The following is a 15,096-nucleotide window of genomic DNA, read 5'->3' as shown; positions in this document are numbered from 1 at the left end:
CATATTTCTCTTCACTTTTTATTATTGGTGTGACTGTTACACTTTTTAAAACACAGCGATTATAAAAAGTATTCACCCCATTGGAAGTTTTCAGGTTCTATAACACTGTTCACAGTAGACTTGACTTTTTTAAACACTTACCAACACAAAAGACCCTTCATTGTCAACATGAAAACAGATCTCTTGAATTCATTACAAATATAAAATACAAAATATTCACTTGCATAAGTATTCACCCACTCCAAGTCAGTGGTCACTAAGCACCTGGACACTATCCTCTTCGGCCCTGCACAAGTCTCTGCTTCCAGTAAAGACCTTGAGGCCACGGCTCCCTACTCGACTACTGACTCCACGCAGCGCGCGACTATGGTCCCGGCCGCAGGCTTCACTCCACCCGCTGCTGCTCCTGCTCTGGCCGCCACCACAACTGCCTCGATACTCGGCTCTACCGCACCGACCGCTGGTTCCACTCCATCCGCCTTTCCTGAGGACCCCTGGTCCCAGCTCGGGGCTAAACCCAAGGTCCCAGTCAGCTCCACTCCTTTACACAAGGACACCTGGGTGGTTGTTGGCAACCGCAAGAGGAGGGAGAGGCTGTCATTCCATGCTCCCTCAACCTGTGACATCCAGCTTCAAAATCGTTTTAACATCCTGGACTCACACGAATTTCCACCACTGGCTGCGAACCTGGAGCCTTCTTCTTCACCTCCCAGGATTTTAAATAATTTTAGCGGATCTCCACCGCTCCCGTCTGTCCCGGTGAACGCACCTCGGGGAACAACTCGCCCCACATCCCACCGAGCACAGCAAAATTTCACCCCGGCTCCGCGGGGCTCTTCTCAACGGTCCTCATCCCGGTCCGCGACCTCTTCTGCCCGACATTGGATCCTGAAGGAGGCCGTGCTCCGGCGCTCCGGTGGTCTTCCTTGTCCGGAGCCAGCGGGGAATCCCTCTCTCAGGCCCGACAAAACATCCCGTACATCGCACCCATCTGTCCGGACGCACAGCGCTGACCACGCATCAGCTAGCCACGGGACCTCACAACCTCCACCACTTCGTCCGCTCTTCCCTCCAACCACTTTAGTAGTGGGCGATTCAATAATCCGGGGAATTCGCTTTTTCAACGCAGCCACTCACTGCTTTCCAGGAGCCACAGTCCTAGTTATTCTGGAGAAACTTCCAGGTCTGCTGTGGTCACTCCCATCCTCCATAAGCTGTGTGTTAGTACACGTGGGCTGCGTTGACATCGCTCAGAGGCCGTCTGAGCTGCTCAAAAGGGATTTTAACAACCTTTTTAACTTCTTAAACAACTGTGGTAAGTCCGTTTTTATCAGCGGTCCTCTCCCCACACTGTCTCATCATGGAGCATGGCGTTTCAGCAAGTTACTTTATCTAAACACTTACGCTACAGTCCACCTGCAGAGCTTTTAACGTTGGTTTTATTGACAATTTTAACCTGTTTTGGAACCGTCCCTCCTTTTATAGGGCCGACAGAGTTCACCTCAACAGGCTTGGCAGCCAAATGCTAACTGCTAATATTCACCACGCCGTCCAGTATGCTCCACGAGACTGACTGTTTACCTGTCACACCCCCTCCCCAGATTTCTCTTCTCCGTCCACACCAGCTGTTCACAATATTATTACACTCACTAGCCCCCCCTACAGTCCACAGCTGTCATTACCACCGAAACCGGACATCTTTATTATACAAACAATACATACTTTTAACAGGGATAACCTCATACACCCGATCATTTTATCTCCCTGTGATCATGGGCGCACGTTCAGCCAGAACATTAACCTGGCTGTGCTGAATGTGCGCTCTCTTTTAAACAAATCTTTTATCATAAATGACCTGATTTTAGACAACAAGTTAGATGGGTTACTTTTAACAGAAACATGGCTTGGCACAGAGGCACCCGTTGTTCTCACTGAGGCTTGCCCACCAAATTTTAACTTTTTATTCTCCACCAGGGGAGGCAAGAGAGGAGGCGGGACTGCATCAATTTTTAATAATATTTTATTGTCAAAGGAAGTCTTTTTTAACAATTATTCATCTTTTGAGCATCACGCCTTTGTTTTTAGCAGTCCTCCTGTTCTCTGCATCACTGTTTATAGACCACCCCATCATTCCACTGCTTTTATCAGTGAATTTTCAGAGCTTTTATCAATCATACACACCACTTATAACAGAATTTTAATAACTGGCGATTTTAACCTGCATGTTGATAACACCTCGGTCTCACTGTCCAGAGAATTCTTAAACCTTTTAAATTGCATGGATTTTTATCAGCACGTCACACAGCCAACTCACAACAGAGGACACACCCTGGACCTGGTCATAACTTATGGCCTCTCTACTGGTGTGTCCTCTGTTGTTGACCTGGCGGTGTCGGACCATTATTGTGTGTATTTTAACATCGCCAGTTTTAACCATCAGGGCGCCCCGGTGAGAACAGTGAGGAAACGCCACCTAACTTCTGAGGTGGCTGCAAATTTTATCGAGATTTTACAGAGCACACCTGCAGAAGTCTTACCTGCACCCTGTGATTTTATTGTTGACAATTTTAACAGGAAACTGCAATCATCTTTAGACTCTGTGGCTCCACTTTTAACAAAAACGGTAAAAACAAAACCTTTATCCCCGTGGAGAAGTAAAGATGAAATTAAAAAATCAAAAAGACTATGCAGGATTGCAGAGAGAAGGTGGAGAAAAAACAAACTCACAGTTCACTATGAAATATTCTGTGAACAACTCAAATCGTACAATAAAGCAGTCAAACAGGCAAGAATATCCCATTTCTCAAACCTCATCTCAAATAATAAAAACAACCCAAAATTACTTTTCTCCACCTTCGATCTTTTAACTAATACTATTTCTAAAAAATCCCCAGAGACACCAACGGACGCCCTCTGCGAGGACTTTGCAGACCACTTCAGAAGTAAAATCGATGACATCAGATCCAGGCTTGTATCACATCAGAATGTAACTTTTAACATACCTGGACAGTCGATTTTACCCGAGGAAACACTGGAGAGTTTTGACCTGGTTGATGCGAGGACACTTGGTTGAGTTTTCTCCCAGGTAAATCCAACAACCTGCCTTTTAGATCCAATTCCCACATCACTTTTAAAGACATTTTATGGATTCTTTGAGGAACAAATCTTAAATATAGTGAATTGCTCTCTTCAGACGGGTGTCTTCCCTGCTGCCTTCAAAATGGCAGTGGTGAAGCCCCTTCTGAAGAAGAGCAATTTAGACCCCAGCATTCTTAATAACTACAGACCCGTATCCAACTTATCCGTATCCAACCCTAACCCCTAACCCTTTTTAAGTAAGATTTTAGAAAAGCTGGTTTTTAACCAACTAAATTATTTTTTAAATACTAACAACATTTTAGAGAAATATCAGTCTGGTTTTAGAGTGAACCACAGTACCGAGACAGCCCTCTTAAAGATTTTAAATGATATCAGATGTAATGCGGACTCACAAAAACTTACAGTCCTGGTGCTACTGGATCTAAGTGCTGCCTTTGATACAGTAGATCACCACATTTTATTAAATAGACTCAGAAACCTGGTGGGCCTCTCTGGTACTGTTTTTAAATGGTTTTACTCCTATCTCACAGACCATTGTTTCTATGTAAGATTGGATACATGTTCCTTCGGAACCCGTGAAATGAAATGTGGGGTACTTTTTAATCTTTACATGCTTCCCCTTGGTTTTTTAAATCATTGTTCAGCTTTTATTTGTACGTAATGAGAACTGTATTGCATAACCACAATAAAGAAAAGGATTCAGTGCAAAAATATTGCATTGCAAACAGCAGCATTAAATTTGGTGACCAAGAGGTTGTAGAAAATGGACTGAGCAGAACTGAAGGCATGTTGAAGTAACAAGAAGTGTTGCTGTTTGTTGTAAGCAAATGAATGAAAGACTTACATACTTACATTACAATTTATTATTCCCCATGTTTAGATATTACTCTGACTGTATGGTCAGTTTTTAACCAGGAGGACCCCAAAAGTAGTTTTAAATGTTTAAATATGTGGCTATAAAAATGTTGTCATCAAAGAAATTAAAGAAACAAACATGTTTGCTCCTTTACATAGCTTTGATAAATGTTTAAGCAGACGGCAAAATATTCTTTATTCATAATGGATTTCAATATGCAGTAGTCTTCCCAAAATGTCCCTAGCTAACTTTTAAGAAACATTCCTGAAGCTGCAGTCAGTGGTAAAAGTAATTTCCACTGTCTTTTTATTTCTAAGTAAGCAGTTAATGGTTTGACAAAATATGTAATCTTTAAAATATGCCATTTTATACGTATAAGGTATGTAAAGGTCTTGAAATGGACCCTTTCAGGTCTAATGAGTACATAACATGTAGAAAATGGGTTTTACTAAATCCCTCATTCTTCTTCCTTCTTTCTTCATAGTTGTGAAGTCCTCAAGCTGAAAGATACTTGACGCCACAGCAGTTCGCATGTCATGACAATAAGAGGAATTCATCTGCGGAGCACTAAGACGTAACACATAATACACTGCCATGATGGTACGTCAGTGGTCTGTACATTTGTTTTAATGAACTAGTTATGAATCAGTGTTTATATTGTAGATGAGTTTTTTTATTATGTATTTTACAAATTAAAAAGAAGCAGCAGACAGATCAATCCAGTCAATGTTGTACTGTCCTTTTTCTTTTATTTCTGTTGTTGCCATTCTTGTTATGACCAGTTTGTACAGATGATTTCAATATTTGAAACAAATTGTTATATTCTTTTTTTTCTACAATTAAGTTTTCCTGAAATTAATTTCCACCAATGGCTACTGACTGCAGTGCCTGCCAAAACAAGCTATAGCTTGCCTATATAAGCTTTCTGCATGTGAAACCAGCTGAAAGTGTGAGTACACCTAAAAACAGTTTGCAGATATTTCCACTGATAACCAAGCACGGGTGTAAAACCACACACACGCTTGCATATCGACAGAACAGCATGAGACCCACTGCTACCGTTGCACAGAGAGACACAGGGGATGAGGAGCATGAAGTGGTTTTTCCTTCACACGAGAGAAGCTGACACTCATTTACCACAAGCCTTATATTCTCGGTCCGAGTCAAACACCGTGTGCAGACCACAGCCCGGGCTGTTCAGTAGGGGTTTCAACTCCAATATAGACAATCGAGACAGAACAGAAAGCCACAGAGACGTACAAAAAAAAAAAAGAAACATAAAACGGTTGCTAATACAGAACGCCTTTGAAGCACAAATATACAACTCCCTGGTCCTCTCACACACAAACAGTAAATTAAAAGTATTCTCCGATTTCTTCTTAAATAATTTCAACAGCTTGATCATGGCGATTGGGCATGACGCTTCTCTTTTGAGAACCAGATGCAGAGGACTGCAGAGAGAAAACCCTTGAACCCCAGCACACAAAGTTCCAGCAGCTCCATCTGTTGAAAACATGCAGACCACCAAGAATATATCAGTTCTATTTATGTAAATATTTTTATTTATAGCTACATATGCACTTTGACGTGTTTCATTTTGTCATATTAGTTGCATGGTCTTACCCTCATATGCTGCTCATTTTCTGGACTCCAGTGAGCCAGGTCAACACTTATCAGACAAGCTGCAACTACAGCTACAACAATACAGCCACTGTTAACGACGAGGGACACCTAGAACATAAGCCACACATTCGTCTTTCATTATTGACTCCATACATCCGGCTAATAATCACCTTTACCAACTTTATGTTTTGCTGGGTTTGTATTGAGTCGTACTTACGGCTAGTAATCCTGGAAATTTGAACAACAAGTTGGAAACAACTCCAGCAATGATGAACTGCAGGGGAGACGAATGCAGCTTAGAGCTGATTAAAAACATGCACAAGTTTTCACTCCGTTTGACCTGATGGATCATATTTAAGACAAGTTGGGTCTATGAACATTTGTTTTAACTCATTCTTGACAACATCTACATTTTTTCTGCTTTATTCAGTGTATGGTTTTTAGTAATTACTTTTGTCATTTCAGTCATTTGAGCAGACTTACGAGAGCTCCCGTCATGTGGGAAAGTCTGAACAGAGTCAAAAGGGACTGTGTCATCTCCTGGGTTACAGCAAAAACAATTCCCAATCCAAAACTGAGGAGACCACTCACCACCTGCAGAGACTGACAGAGAAACAGAGATTCTTTTAGTATTTGCTGTTAATATTACAGGATTGACTTCTTATCTCATCTTCATTTCACATCCAAATTATAACAATAGATAAACACAGTCTAAACAGACAAAGAATGCACCAGTGATTTTACCTTTGAGACACTGTGCACATATTCACAGTATCACAGGATTATATGAGACTTCAGCCTTCACGCTAACAAGGGAGAACAACACAAAACCCACCAACCAAGAATTTCCTGTTGCTGCCGTCCAAATCAGCACAATGGGTTCAAGTTATTTTAGACGTCCCTCTTTATGGTACCTCTTATCTGTTTGTGATATTTGTATGAGTTGTCTTGTAAATATTTGTAAACATGAAATCATATAGTTACGGTGTGTGGACGTGATCCAGAAAACAAAGCAGCAATGTGTGAGAAAAACATCTGGCTGTCTTTGTTCCTTTTTCCCATGACTGTACACATTATTGTTACAACTTGACACAGTTACACTCACATATTAAATAAAAGGCTTCTAATAAAAAGACCTGAAGAAAATCACATTAACAGGTGAAGCTCATCCTGTTCAGGATTTGTCTGGATTACACACTGGGAAAGAAGTTTGTATTCTTATTGTCAGCTGAATTACTATGAGACAGTGACATGCACACTGACAGTAGCTCATGTCAAACATGTTGTCCAGTAATTGCAGGGTTGGTAGTTCGATCCCTGGCTTCTCCTAAATGAATTATGAGCAAGACACTAAGCCCCGAAGTGCTCCTGATGAGCGGCTAAGCGCCATGCGTGGTAACACTTCCATCAGTGAATCAACGTGCGTGTGTGGAGACGTAAGATATTGTGAAGTGCTTTGCGGTTTGTTTGTTTGTTTGTTTGTTTGTTTGTTTGTTTGTTTTAGGACAAAGGTATTGTAACGTTGTATTTTGTTAAAACTGGTAATTGTTTTATATGGTTATTTCTAATACCATCATTTCAATGAAATCTGTTTGGAGTCCTCTGCTTTCACAAAATGTGGCACGCTCTCCTGGGGTCACATCAATTTTGAGTCTTAAAAATCGGGGCTACAAACGCTAATTTAATACGCAGGAAGAAGTGCCGCGATTTTCTTACAGTAAAAGCACAATCAGAGTACAAAAACAAAGCCAGTTTCTTACTCCCAACACAGCAGGTTGTTTCTGCAGCAGGTCATGCAGCTGCCCTTTGTCGTCGGGTAGGAACTCTGAAGCCTGGTAACATCGTATCCTCAGCGGCTCTCTACAGCTGCCTCTGCGTCGCTCCTCATCAGCTCCACGGATGTGCATGTCAACATCGGCACAGGCCATGGTGCTGCGGGGATGAGAGTTTTTCCGAATAATCTTTTAAATCTTAAGTTGTAATTCTAACATGGGACAGACACTACTGTAGTCGTAAATGACCAGAAACACTGAAAATCATTCATGTCGATAAGGTGGACCAGATTTTAGATATCTTTCACTATAATGCAAAGATATAGGATCACCACAGACTTGAAAAGCATCATGGAACTGAGTAAATTCCTAAATAATAAAAGAATAAGGTCAATAATAAAATCTGAACAAGTATATGGTATCTGTATGAGATTTCCATCTGTTAACGCCGATTTAACAATTGTTAGTCGTGTAGCCGTTACTTTAAATCTTTCACCATAGATTTAAAACAATAGCTAATGTTACACCATTTCCACCATTATGGGATGCGGCTCCTCCGATCACAGAGGCTTAACGAATCATTTCTTCCCGGCATTTTTCGGTCAGTTTCGCTGTCCACACCAAGCGTGACGTCATGTGATGACGCCACACGACGACGTCTCAGCATTGAAAAATAATCGCTCAAGATCAAAGGCCAAATAAAAGAGCTCAAGATCAAAGGCGATGAAGTTTGCTTTGATGTTAGTTTGCTATAAAAGCATTCTCAGAGTACCAGTACCACAATATAGAGAGAAATTGAGTTAGAGAGAGATATTTTATCACATACTAGGCTATACACAAACAATCCAATGGCAGAATACTACAGCCAGAATGACAGAGATAGTCTGCGCCTCCCACCCGAATACAACCTAGCCACCATGAATAGACACAGCAGACCTCGTGTAACCTCCAACGTTTACATATCTGTAGGAGGATACGTACTGCCTCAAACTTTAAAACGTACCTATGAAGATGCTCACAGTTACATCTGTGAACGTTTCGGACTTCGCACTCCTCATCCTCCTCTTGCTGCAGAGAAGGTGGAATGCATGACAGACAGGCAGCCACATGTTAGGAGGCTTGAGTCTGAAGTCCAAGTGCTCAATGATGCTTCAAGGAATCTTGAACAACAGGCCTTGAACGTACAGCAAAAGGAACGTGAGAAGCATCAAATGAAAATGGAGCAGCGTCAGGATGACGAACGGAATGCAGAGGCATTCGCCGCAGAGATGAGCCTGAAGGCTCAGCAGAGGAAAGCAAACATCATGCATATTGAGCAGGTCAATGCCTCCCGCAGAGCTGCCAATCATGCCCGTCTCCAGCAGCCGAAACCTGAGGAATATGACGCTGTAGTGAGGCGCAGAAAGAATGATGAGTGGGACCACGACTTCCGACAGCATACTCAGCATATACTCCACAAGGACTCTGAGGACCTAAGGAAGGCAAGCAAACGCCATGACGGCAGCTTGGGATCCATCCACCCCCCACCCATCTCCAAACCACCCAAATACGCCCCAGCTACCAAGGATGCAAGCACTATCACTGACGATCTCAGTCACATCCTTGCAGATACCAGACTTGACAGGCCTTATCCACCGAATATGCCTGTCAAAGACACCCCAGCCACCATGAATAGAGACAGCACACCTCGTGTAACCTCCAACGTTTACATATCTGTTGGTGGATACGTACTGCCTCAAACTTTAAAACGTAACTATGAAGATTCTTACAGTTACATCTGTGAACGTTACGGAGTTCGCAGTCCTCGTGAGCTGGTGAAAAATCAAAATATCAAAAAATAAGAACATCAAGTCACTTGAAATCAAGACTTGAAATTTGCAACTACACCAAAACCAAAAACAGTAATAAGAAATAGACAATAAAGAATAGAGAATAGATTCTAAATAATAAACTAAAATATTCAATCATGTAAACCACAAAAACAATAAGAAATACATAACAAAAAAAATGATGAAAATAAATCTGAACTTATGTCATTGAAAACTGCTTTCAAGTGTATGTTGTGTATGTTGTTTCATGTTACAGTTTAACTACAGTTAGATTGAGTGCTGTGTTCACGTATGTAGAAATCCAGTTTCAAAAAGATATAAAATAAACAAAATGGAACTAGAGCAAGAAATTATGACAGTAGGTCTGTGAGGCTGTTAGCCATCTTAATTTAGTGAGTTAGCAGAGAATATTGAATCTCCATGAGGAATCTTGATAGTCTAAGTTTGGTAGATGCTTGTGATGGTCCAGAAGAAGCATGCACCTTCCTCACGGCTCTATTTTTGGAGGTAAAACACAAACCTACCTCACAGGATTATTTTAAGGTTTTAATAATGTTCTTTTTCTTCCAAAATGGTTTCCATTCACATTTTCAACATGTTCCTAACAGAACAGTAATGCTGCTAATGATGCATATTGTCAGAGGGGTTTTCTTGATATTACCATAGAAAGCAGAGAATGCATTGAAGTACACCTAGAAAACATGAGTGTCCCTCAGAGGATTCTTTATAGGTTAAACGCTTATTTTCGTTGTACAAGTTGATTGTTCAGAAGTCAACTTCAAGATGGTACGATAAATCACTTCTAGCAATAATTTGGAAGGAGATAACTTCAAATTTATGTCTCAGGAGTTTATTGCTGTCATTTCTATCAGACACTCTTCGGCCTTGTTTCCTTGTGTCTGCACATTCTTAAAAATATTGCATGTTTTGAAGCTCACAGAACAATGAAATTCACATGTTAATTGCATTGAAATTTGATGTTTGAAATATTTCAAGCTGATTAATTGAATTATTGCCTATTAATTATGCATTTCTACTATAAGCAGTAGGAATTTAAAGTAACCATCAATTCATCCAAATTTGATGACACATCTAATGATACATCCAAAAGGTTTTCAGACATTGTTGTCTGGAACTAACAGGTCAGCCCGGAGGATGCAGCATCCATTATTTCCATAAAGAATTTCGAATTTTGACTCATCAGACCATCTTAAATGAGCTCAGGACCAGAGAAGGCGACGGACCTGGTTTAAGTACGGTTTCTTCTTTGCATGGCAGAGTTTCAACTTACATTTTTGCGAGCCGTGATGAACTGTGTTCACGGATGATGGTTTTTGGAGAAATCATGTCTGCTTTCAATGCAGTGCCATCCAAGCCATGGTTTAGCCATGGTTTATTGGTTTAGGGCCTTATCCCTTGCATTCAGAGATTTCTTCATATTCTCTGAATCTTTTCATGACATTATGTACTGTAGACAAAAAAAAAAAAAAAAACTCTGCAATTTCAGGTTGGGGACCATTATTCTTAAATTGTTGAACTATTTGCCAGCGCAGTCTGTCCCAGAGTGCTGAACCCCTCCCCATCTTTGCTTCAGAAAGTCTCAGCCTCTCTGGGATGCTCTTTGTATGTCCAGTCATGTTACTAACCTGTTGCTAGTTCACCTCAGTAATTGTAAGATGATGCATTTCCCAACTTTTCCAGTCTCTTGTTTCCACTGCCCCCCCCCTTTTTTTTTAAACGTCTTGCTGGCATCAGATTCTAAACGAGGATATCATTTTCAGAAAATAATGACATTTGTTTGCAGTTTCATATATTTAATGTGGAGCATAATACTAAGTCCAGAATTGAGCATCACTGGCTTTTCATGATTAATGAGTCTACAATTACAGTTAGTCTTTTGGCAGACATTTGTATTCAAAGTGACGTACATATGAATTCACACCCTGATGGCGCAGCATCAGGGGCAGTTGATTGGCAGATGACCGCTTTACCTTCTGAGCTACAGCTGCCTCAGTCTACCGTTACAAGTTTGTGTAAATCATTTTAGTCTTTGACAAACAAAGTGGGCAATTACTAATGATATTGATGATGATGGTAAACCTAACATAATATTACACATGTTTTTTCTTGTTATAACTGCACTTTTGAACCTATGAACCTGCAGCAGAACATTATCACAAAATATTAACAGCTGCTCCCACTTGTCTAATTCTCATTAACTTACTGAAGTCTTTGATGGCACAAAACATCAGTCTGCTAGAGTACATACACGTGCATATATAGATGCTGAGATGCTTGCAAATTCATATTCTCCATCACAAATATGTACATCAAAACTTTTTCTTTTTTGCCTAGTGTAATTCAATAAAGATTTTAGATTGCGTTTCTTACCATGTTTGGCTTGAGGAGTGCCTGTTTCACACTCTGTATCTGTCTCAAGCAAGTACTTTACTCAGACAGACATGATCTTCACTTCCCTGCAAATACTTTGAAAGATGAGGTCATCTCACGCCCTGACTTCCTCTCTCTGCCAGTGGTCTCTGCAATATCATCATGTTCAAGCCTGAACGCCTCATGGCCAGAACTTTCATGTTATGCTTATCATGTTTCTGATTCCACTAAAACACTTTTCTTTAAATTCGGGAGCACAAATAAGTTACATTAGATTTTAAATGTTTGCACGCAAACACTTTGCGGGTTGGGTGGTTGTGTGTGTGTGTGTGTGTGTGTGTGTGTGTGTGTGTGTGTGTGTGTGTGTGTGTGTGTGTGTGTGTGTGGGTGGGTGCGTGCGTGCGTGCGTGCGTGCGTGCGTGCGTGCGTGCGTGCGTGCGTGTGTGTGTGTGTGTGTGCACATGTGTCAGAGAGAGAGAGAGAGAATGATTTGGGGTACTAGGCCACTTCCTTTTCAAACTCATTTGACAGAGCAGAAACTTTCAGATCTGATACAACAGGAAAAAAGGTATTTACTGAAAACTTCAATCACAGATCACCAGTGACATAAACTGCTTTAAAATTCTTTATTTTGAACTCCTTTACAGAACAATGAAGAAGACATTTGTTTGTGATGAATCAGTGATCATCACCATTCCCCTTGGCAGTCTAACGGACGCTCGAGACGGTCAACTGATGCCGGAGAAATTTCAGTGTGTGTACAAAGATTCCTACAAGGTCTTTGTTGTTAATGGAAAACCTAAACCTCTCGGAGTAAGTTAAACTTTTTCTTACAAAGGTAGAGACATTGTGATCACAGATCATAGGTTTGTACTTATATTTCCTCCTTTGTTTGCTTCTCTCTTTTTTTTCTTTTTTTTTTTCATTAGGCAGCCCAAGCCATTGCTGGTGTGTTCATTCTCATTCTTGGTCTGATTTTTACTCAGACAGAATACATCCCTAAACTCTTCATCAGGATCTACACTCTACCCAGTGTCGTGGTAAATACAGCTGCAAAAGAAACAAATGTTTAATTCACTTCAGTGGAAAATCTGAATTAAAAAAAATGCAGGAAAATAGAATTAAAAAGCAATTCTTCATGCATTTCCATTGCTATGTAATTTATCTTCTATTCTTTTGATATTCTGCAATATTTAGTATTGCATTTCTGTGTATAATCATTCATATCATATATCAATATCTTAGTTTGTGGTCTCTGGTATGCTGTCCTATGCTGCTGGACAATCTCCAAACATGTACCTGGTAAGATTAAAACATGTTGCATAAGTGATTTTTTATTTATTTTTTCCTCTTGTCAACATTTCACAGCACAGGGGAAAAAAGTGAATTCTTTATGCACAAAAGATGAGTTATATATGAGTTACATTTCTAATGCTTTTTGATAGAACACATGAATTGGAGAGTGTCTTCAAAAACATGGATTCATACAAAATGTATGTAATAAAATGCAGTTGTAATTACTTGTTGTCCAATTATAATTTGAATTTGGTTTTTATGTGATAAACACATTTTTAGATTATTGAGCTGATGATGAAGAAGAGATGTATTCAAGAAAACGCAAATTTGAATTCAAATAAGTTTGTATATAATGTGTAACTAATGCTATCTGATCATTTAAAAAAAGGCTCAAAATCATCACAAGTTCTAGAATGTTAGAATGTTCTTTCTTTTGCTTTCTAATGATTTACAGTGACGCCTGCACAATAACTGCCCTTTTCACCCTCCAGACAAAGCTGTCCTTCTCTCTGAACATCATTAGCTTCTTCTGGTCGGTTGTGGCAGTTTGTATCTGCGCATTCAGTTTTTCAGTTAGTTTACACAATGTGAAGGTAAAGGAAAACTGCATTTATCCTTTGAATATACAAAGGAAATACAAAGAAAATGTATATTCATCTCCACCACTGTCTCAACTGTTTTCATAGCTCCATGAAGGAATCAAGGGACTGATTGTGACTCTGCTGGTTGCTGAAAAGTTAATAGCCCTATTCTTGATCTACTGGTTGAGTAAAGCTGTATGCAGACAACATTTCAACACGTTGGTATGTAATTTCCTTTAAACACATGGCAACAGACAGAGAGATAAGATTAGCTGTAAGTTATACTGGTCATTCTTTTCATCTGCAGCCCATCATACTGCTGAAACAGGCGGACTGAATTTAGAGGTGTGATGGAGCTCAACGAACCAACCACTGACCACCTCATTCACACGGCACCAATGGCGTATCAATGTTACCTTTCAACATGCAAAGACTGTTAAATTAACTATTGTTTTCATTTCAGTAGTAGTTGCAAACAGCAGATCGCATGTGAATGAGGCACTTCTTGAAAATAGAATACATATTTTTTGTTTACATGCATCTAGCTGTTTATATTGTATTGTTTGATCATTTCATTACAGTATTGGTGTTTATGCATTCCACAATTACCTTGGATTTCTACTCTGGGACAGTTAGACCATTTTTAAAACTTCTTGTAACTTTTCACCAGTGGCATCTTTCAAACAATCCTTTTTAATTAAGTTCATTTTAGCAAATAGATGGCAAATATGCGGCTGATGGTTTCGTGCTTTTTGGCTACCATGCTGCATTTTGAGACTGTAGACCACTGCTCTGTATTTCATTCATTTTAGATTCATTATTGACACCCAGCTATCAGCCAGTGCGCCTAATTTTGATGGTTCTTATTCTAATTAAAATATTAAGTTTTAAACAGATGACAGATTCCTGAATTCGACTTAATTTCAACTTAATTACATTGCTTTTTGTTTTTTTTATCCGTGAGGCATGTTGCTTTTTTATATTTGCAAGCTGATTTTTTTATGCCATTGATTTTCTTAATCATACTCTGTTCTTTGTGAATACATTTTTTGAGGGCAAATAAAGGTGATTATTTGGTTTGTTTATGCTTCATTTGTCTTCTTGTGGACCTACAACACATTCCTCTACTTTGGACAATGAACATAAGGGCTAACAATAATTAACTATTTTTAAGACCAGTAAATTATCCCCAAAATGGTAAATAAAAAAAGCATGTCATGAAATGTTCTTTGTGCTCTTAAGATAAAATAGTAACATGTAACAGCACACTTCCAAAGATAATAAGTTGTTTTTTTACATTGTGTGTTACAGCCATAAAATTTATTTTGCCTTGCAAAATGTTTTCAGGTTTCACCTGTTTTTTGTGTAGTACTCCCTGTGTAGATGCAGTGGATAATTTGTTTACCCATATACTCAATTTACTAAAGGTGTAGAAATGATGTGTAAAATTATACTTCAAATGTCTCATAACCAACAGAAATTACATTAACAGTGAATCTTTAGAAAAATTGTGCCCATTGGTTGGACTTCGTTGCTGCTGTTTAAGAAAAAAGCAATAGAGATCCCTGGTGGGAGCTGATGTTTTATAAGATAACCCCTCCTGCGTGTGATGATGCTGACTTCCTCGACAATCTCAACATCTTCTTTGT

At 39.6% G+C, this 15,096-nt stretch overlaps 2 protein-coding genes across 2 annotated transcripts; one reads left to right on the top strand and one right to left on the bottom strand.

The window, feature by feature from the left end:
* Positions 1–4,709: 4,709 nt before the first annotated feature.
* Positions 4,710–11,620, bottom strand: LOC139334361 (uncharacterized). Its single transcript, XM_070967191.1, has 6 exons — positions 11,571–11,620; positions 7,339–7,510; positions 6,062–6,181; positions 5,796–5,852; positions 5,579–5,686; positions 4,710–5,458 (listed from the first exon to the last, which is right to left on the bottom strand). Exons 2-6 carry the CDS (start codon positions 7,504–7,506, stop codon positions 5,357–5,359), a joined length of 555 nt encoding a protein of 184 aa, XP_070823292.1. The 5' UTR covers positions 7,507–7,510; positions 11,571–11,620; the 3' UTR covers positions 4,710–5,356.
* Positions 11,621–12,073: 453 nt separating this feature from the next.
* On the top strand, positions 12,074–14,531 carry LOC139334327 (uncharacterized). Its single transcript, XM_070967143.1, has 7 exons — positions 12,074–12,138; positions 12,218–12,383; positions 12,500–12,610; positions 12,816–12,872; positions 13,358–13,459; positions 13,553–13,669; positions 13,755–14,531. Exons 2-7 carry the CDS (start codon positions 12,222–12,224, stop codon positions 13,782–13,784), a joined length of 579 nt encoding a protein of 192 aa, XP_070823244.1. The 5' UTR covers positions 12,074–12,138; positions 12,218–12,221; the 3' UTR covers positions 13,785–14,531.
* Positions 14,532–15,096: the final 565 nt, after the last annotated feature.

This window comes from Chaetodon trifascialis, chromosome 7 (assembly GCF_039877785.1).
Source record: "Chaetodon trifascialis isolate fChaTrf1 chromosome 7, fChaTrf1.hap1, whole genome shotgun sequence".
Lineage (NCBI taxonomy): Eukaryota > Metazoa > Chordata > Actinopteri > Chaetodontiformes > Chaetodontidae > Chaetodon > Chaetodon trifascialis.
Note: the sequence above shows the minus strand (reverse complement) of the source record. Positions and strands in the feature narration are given on the sequence as shown.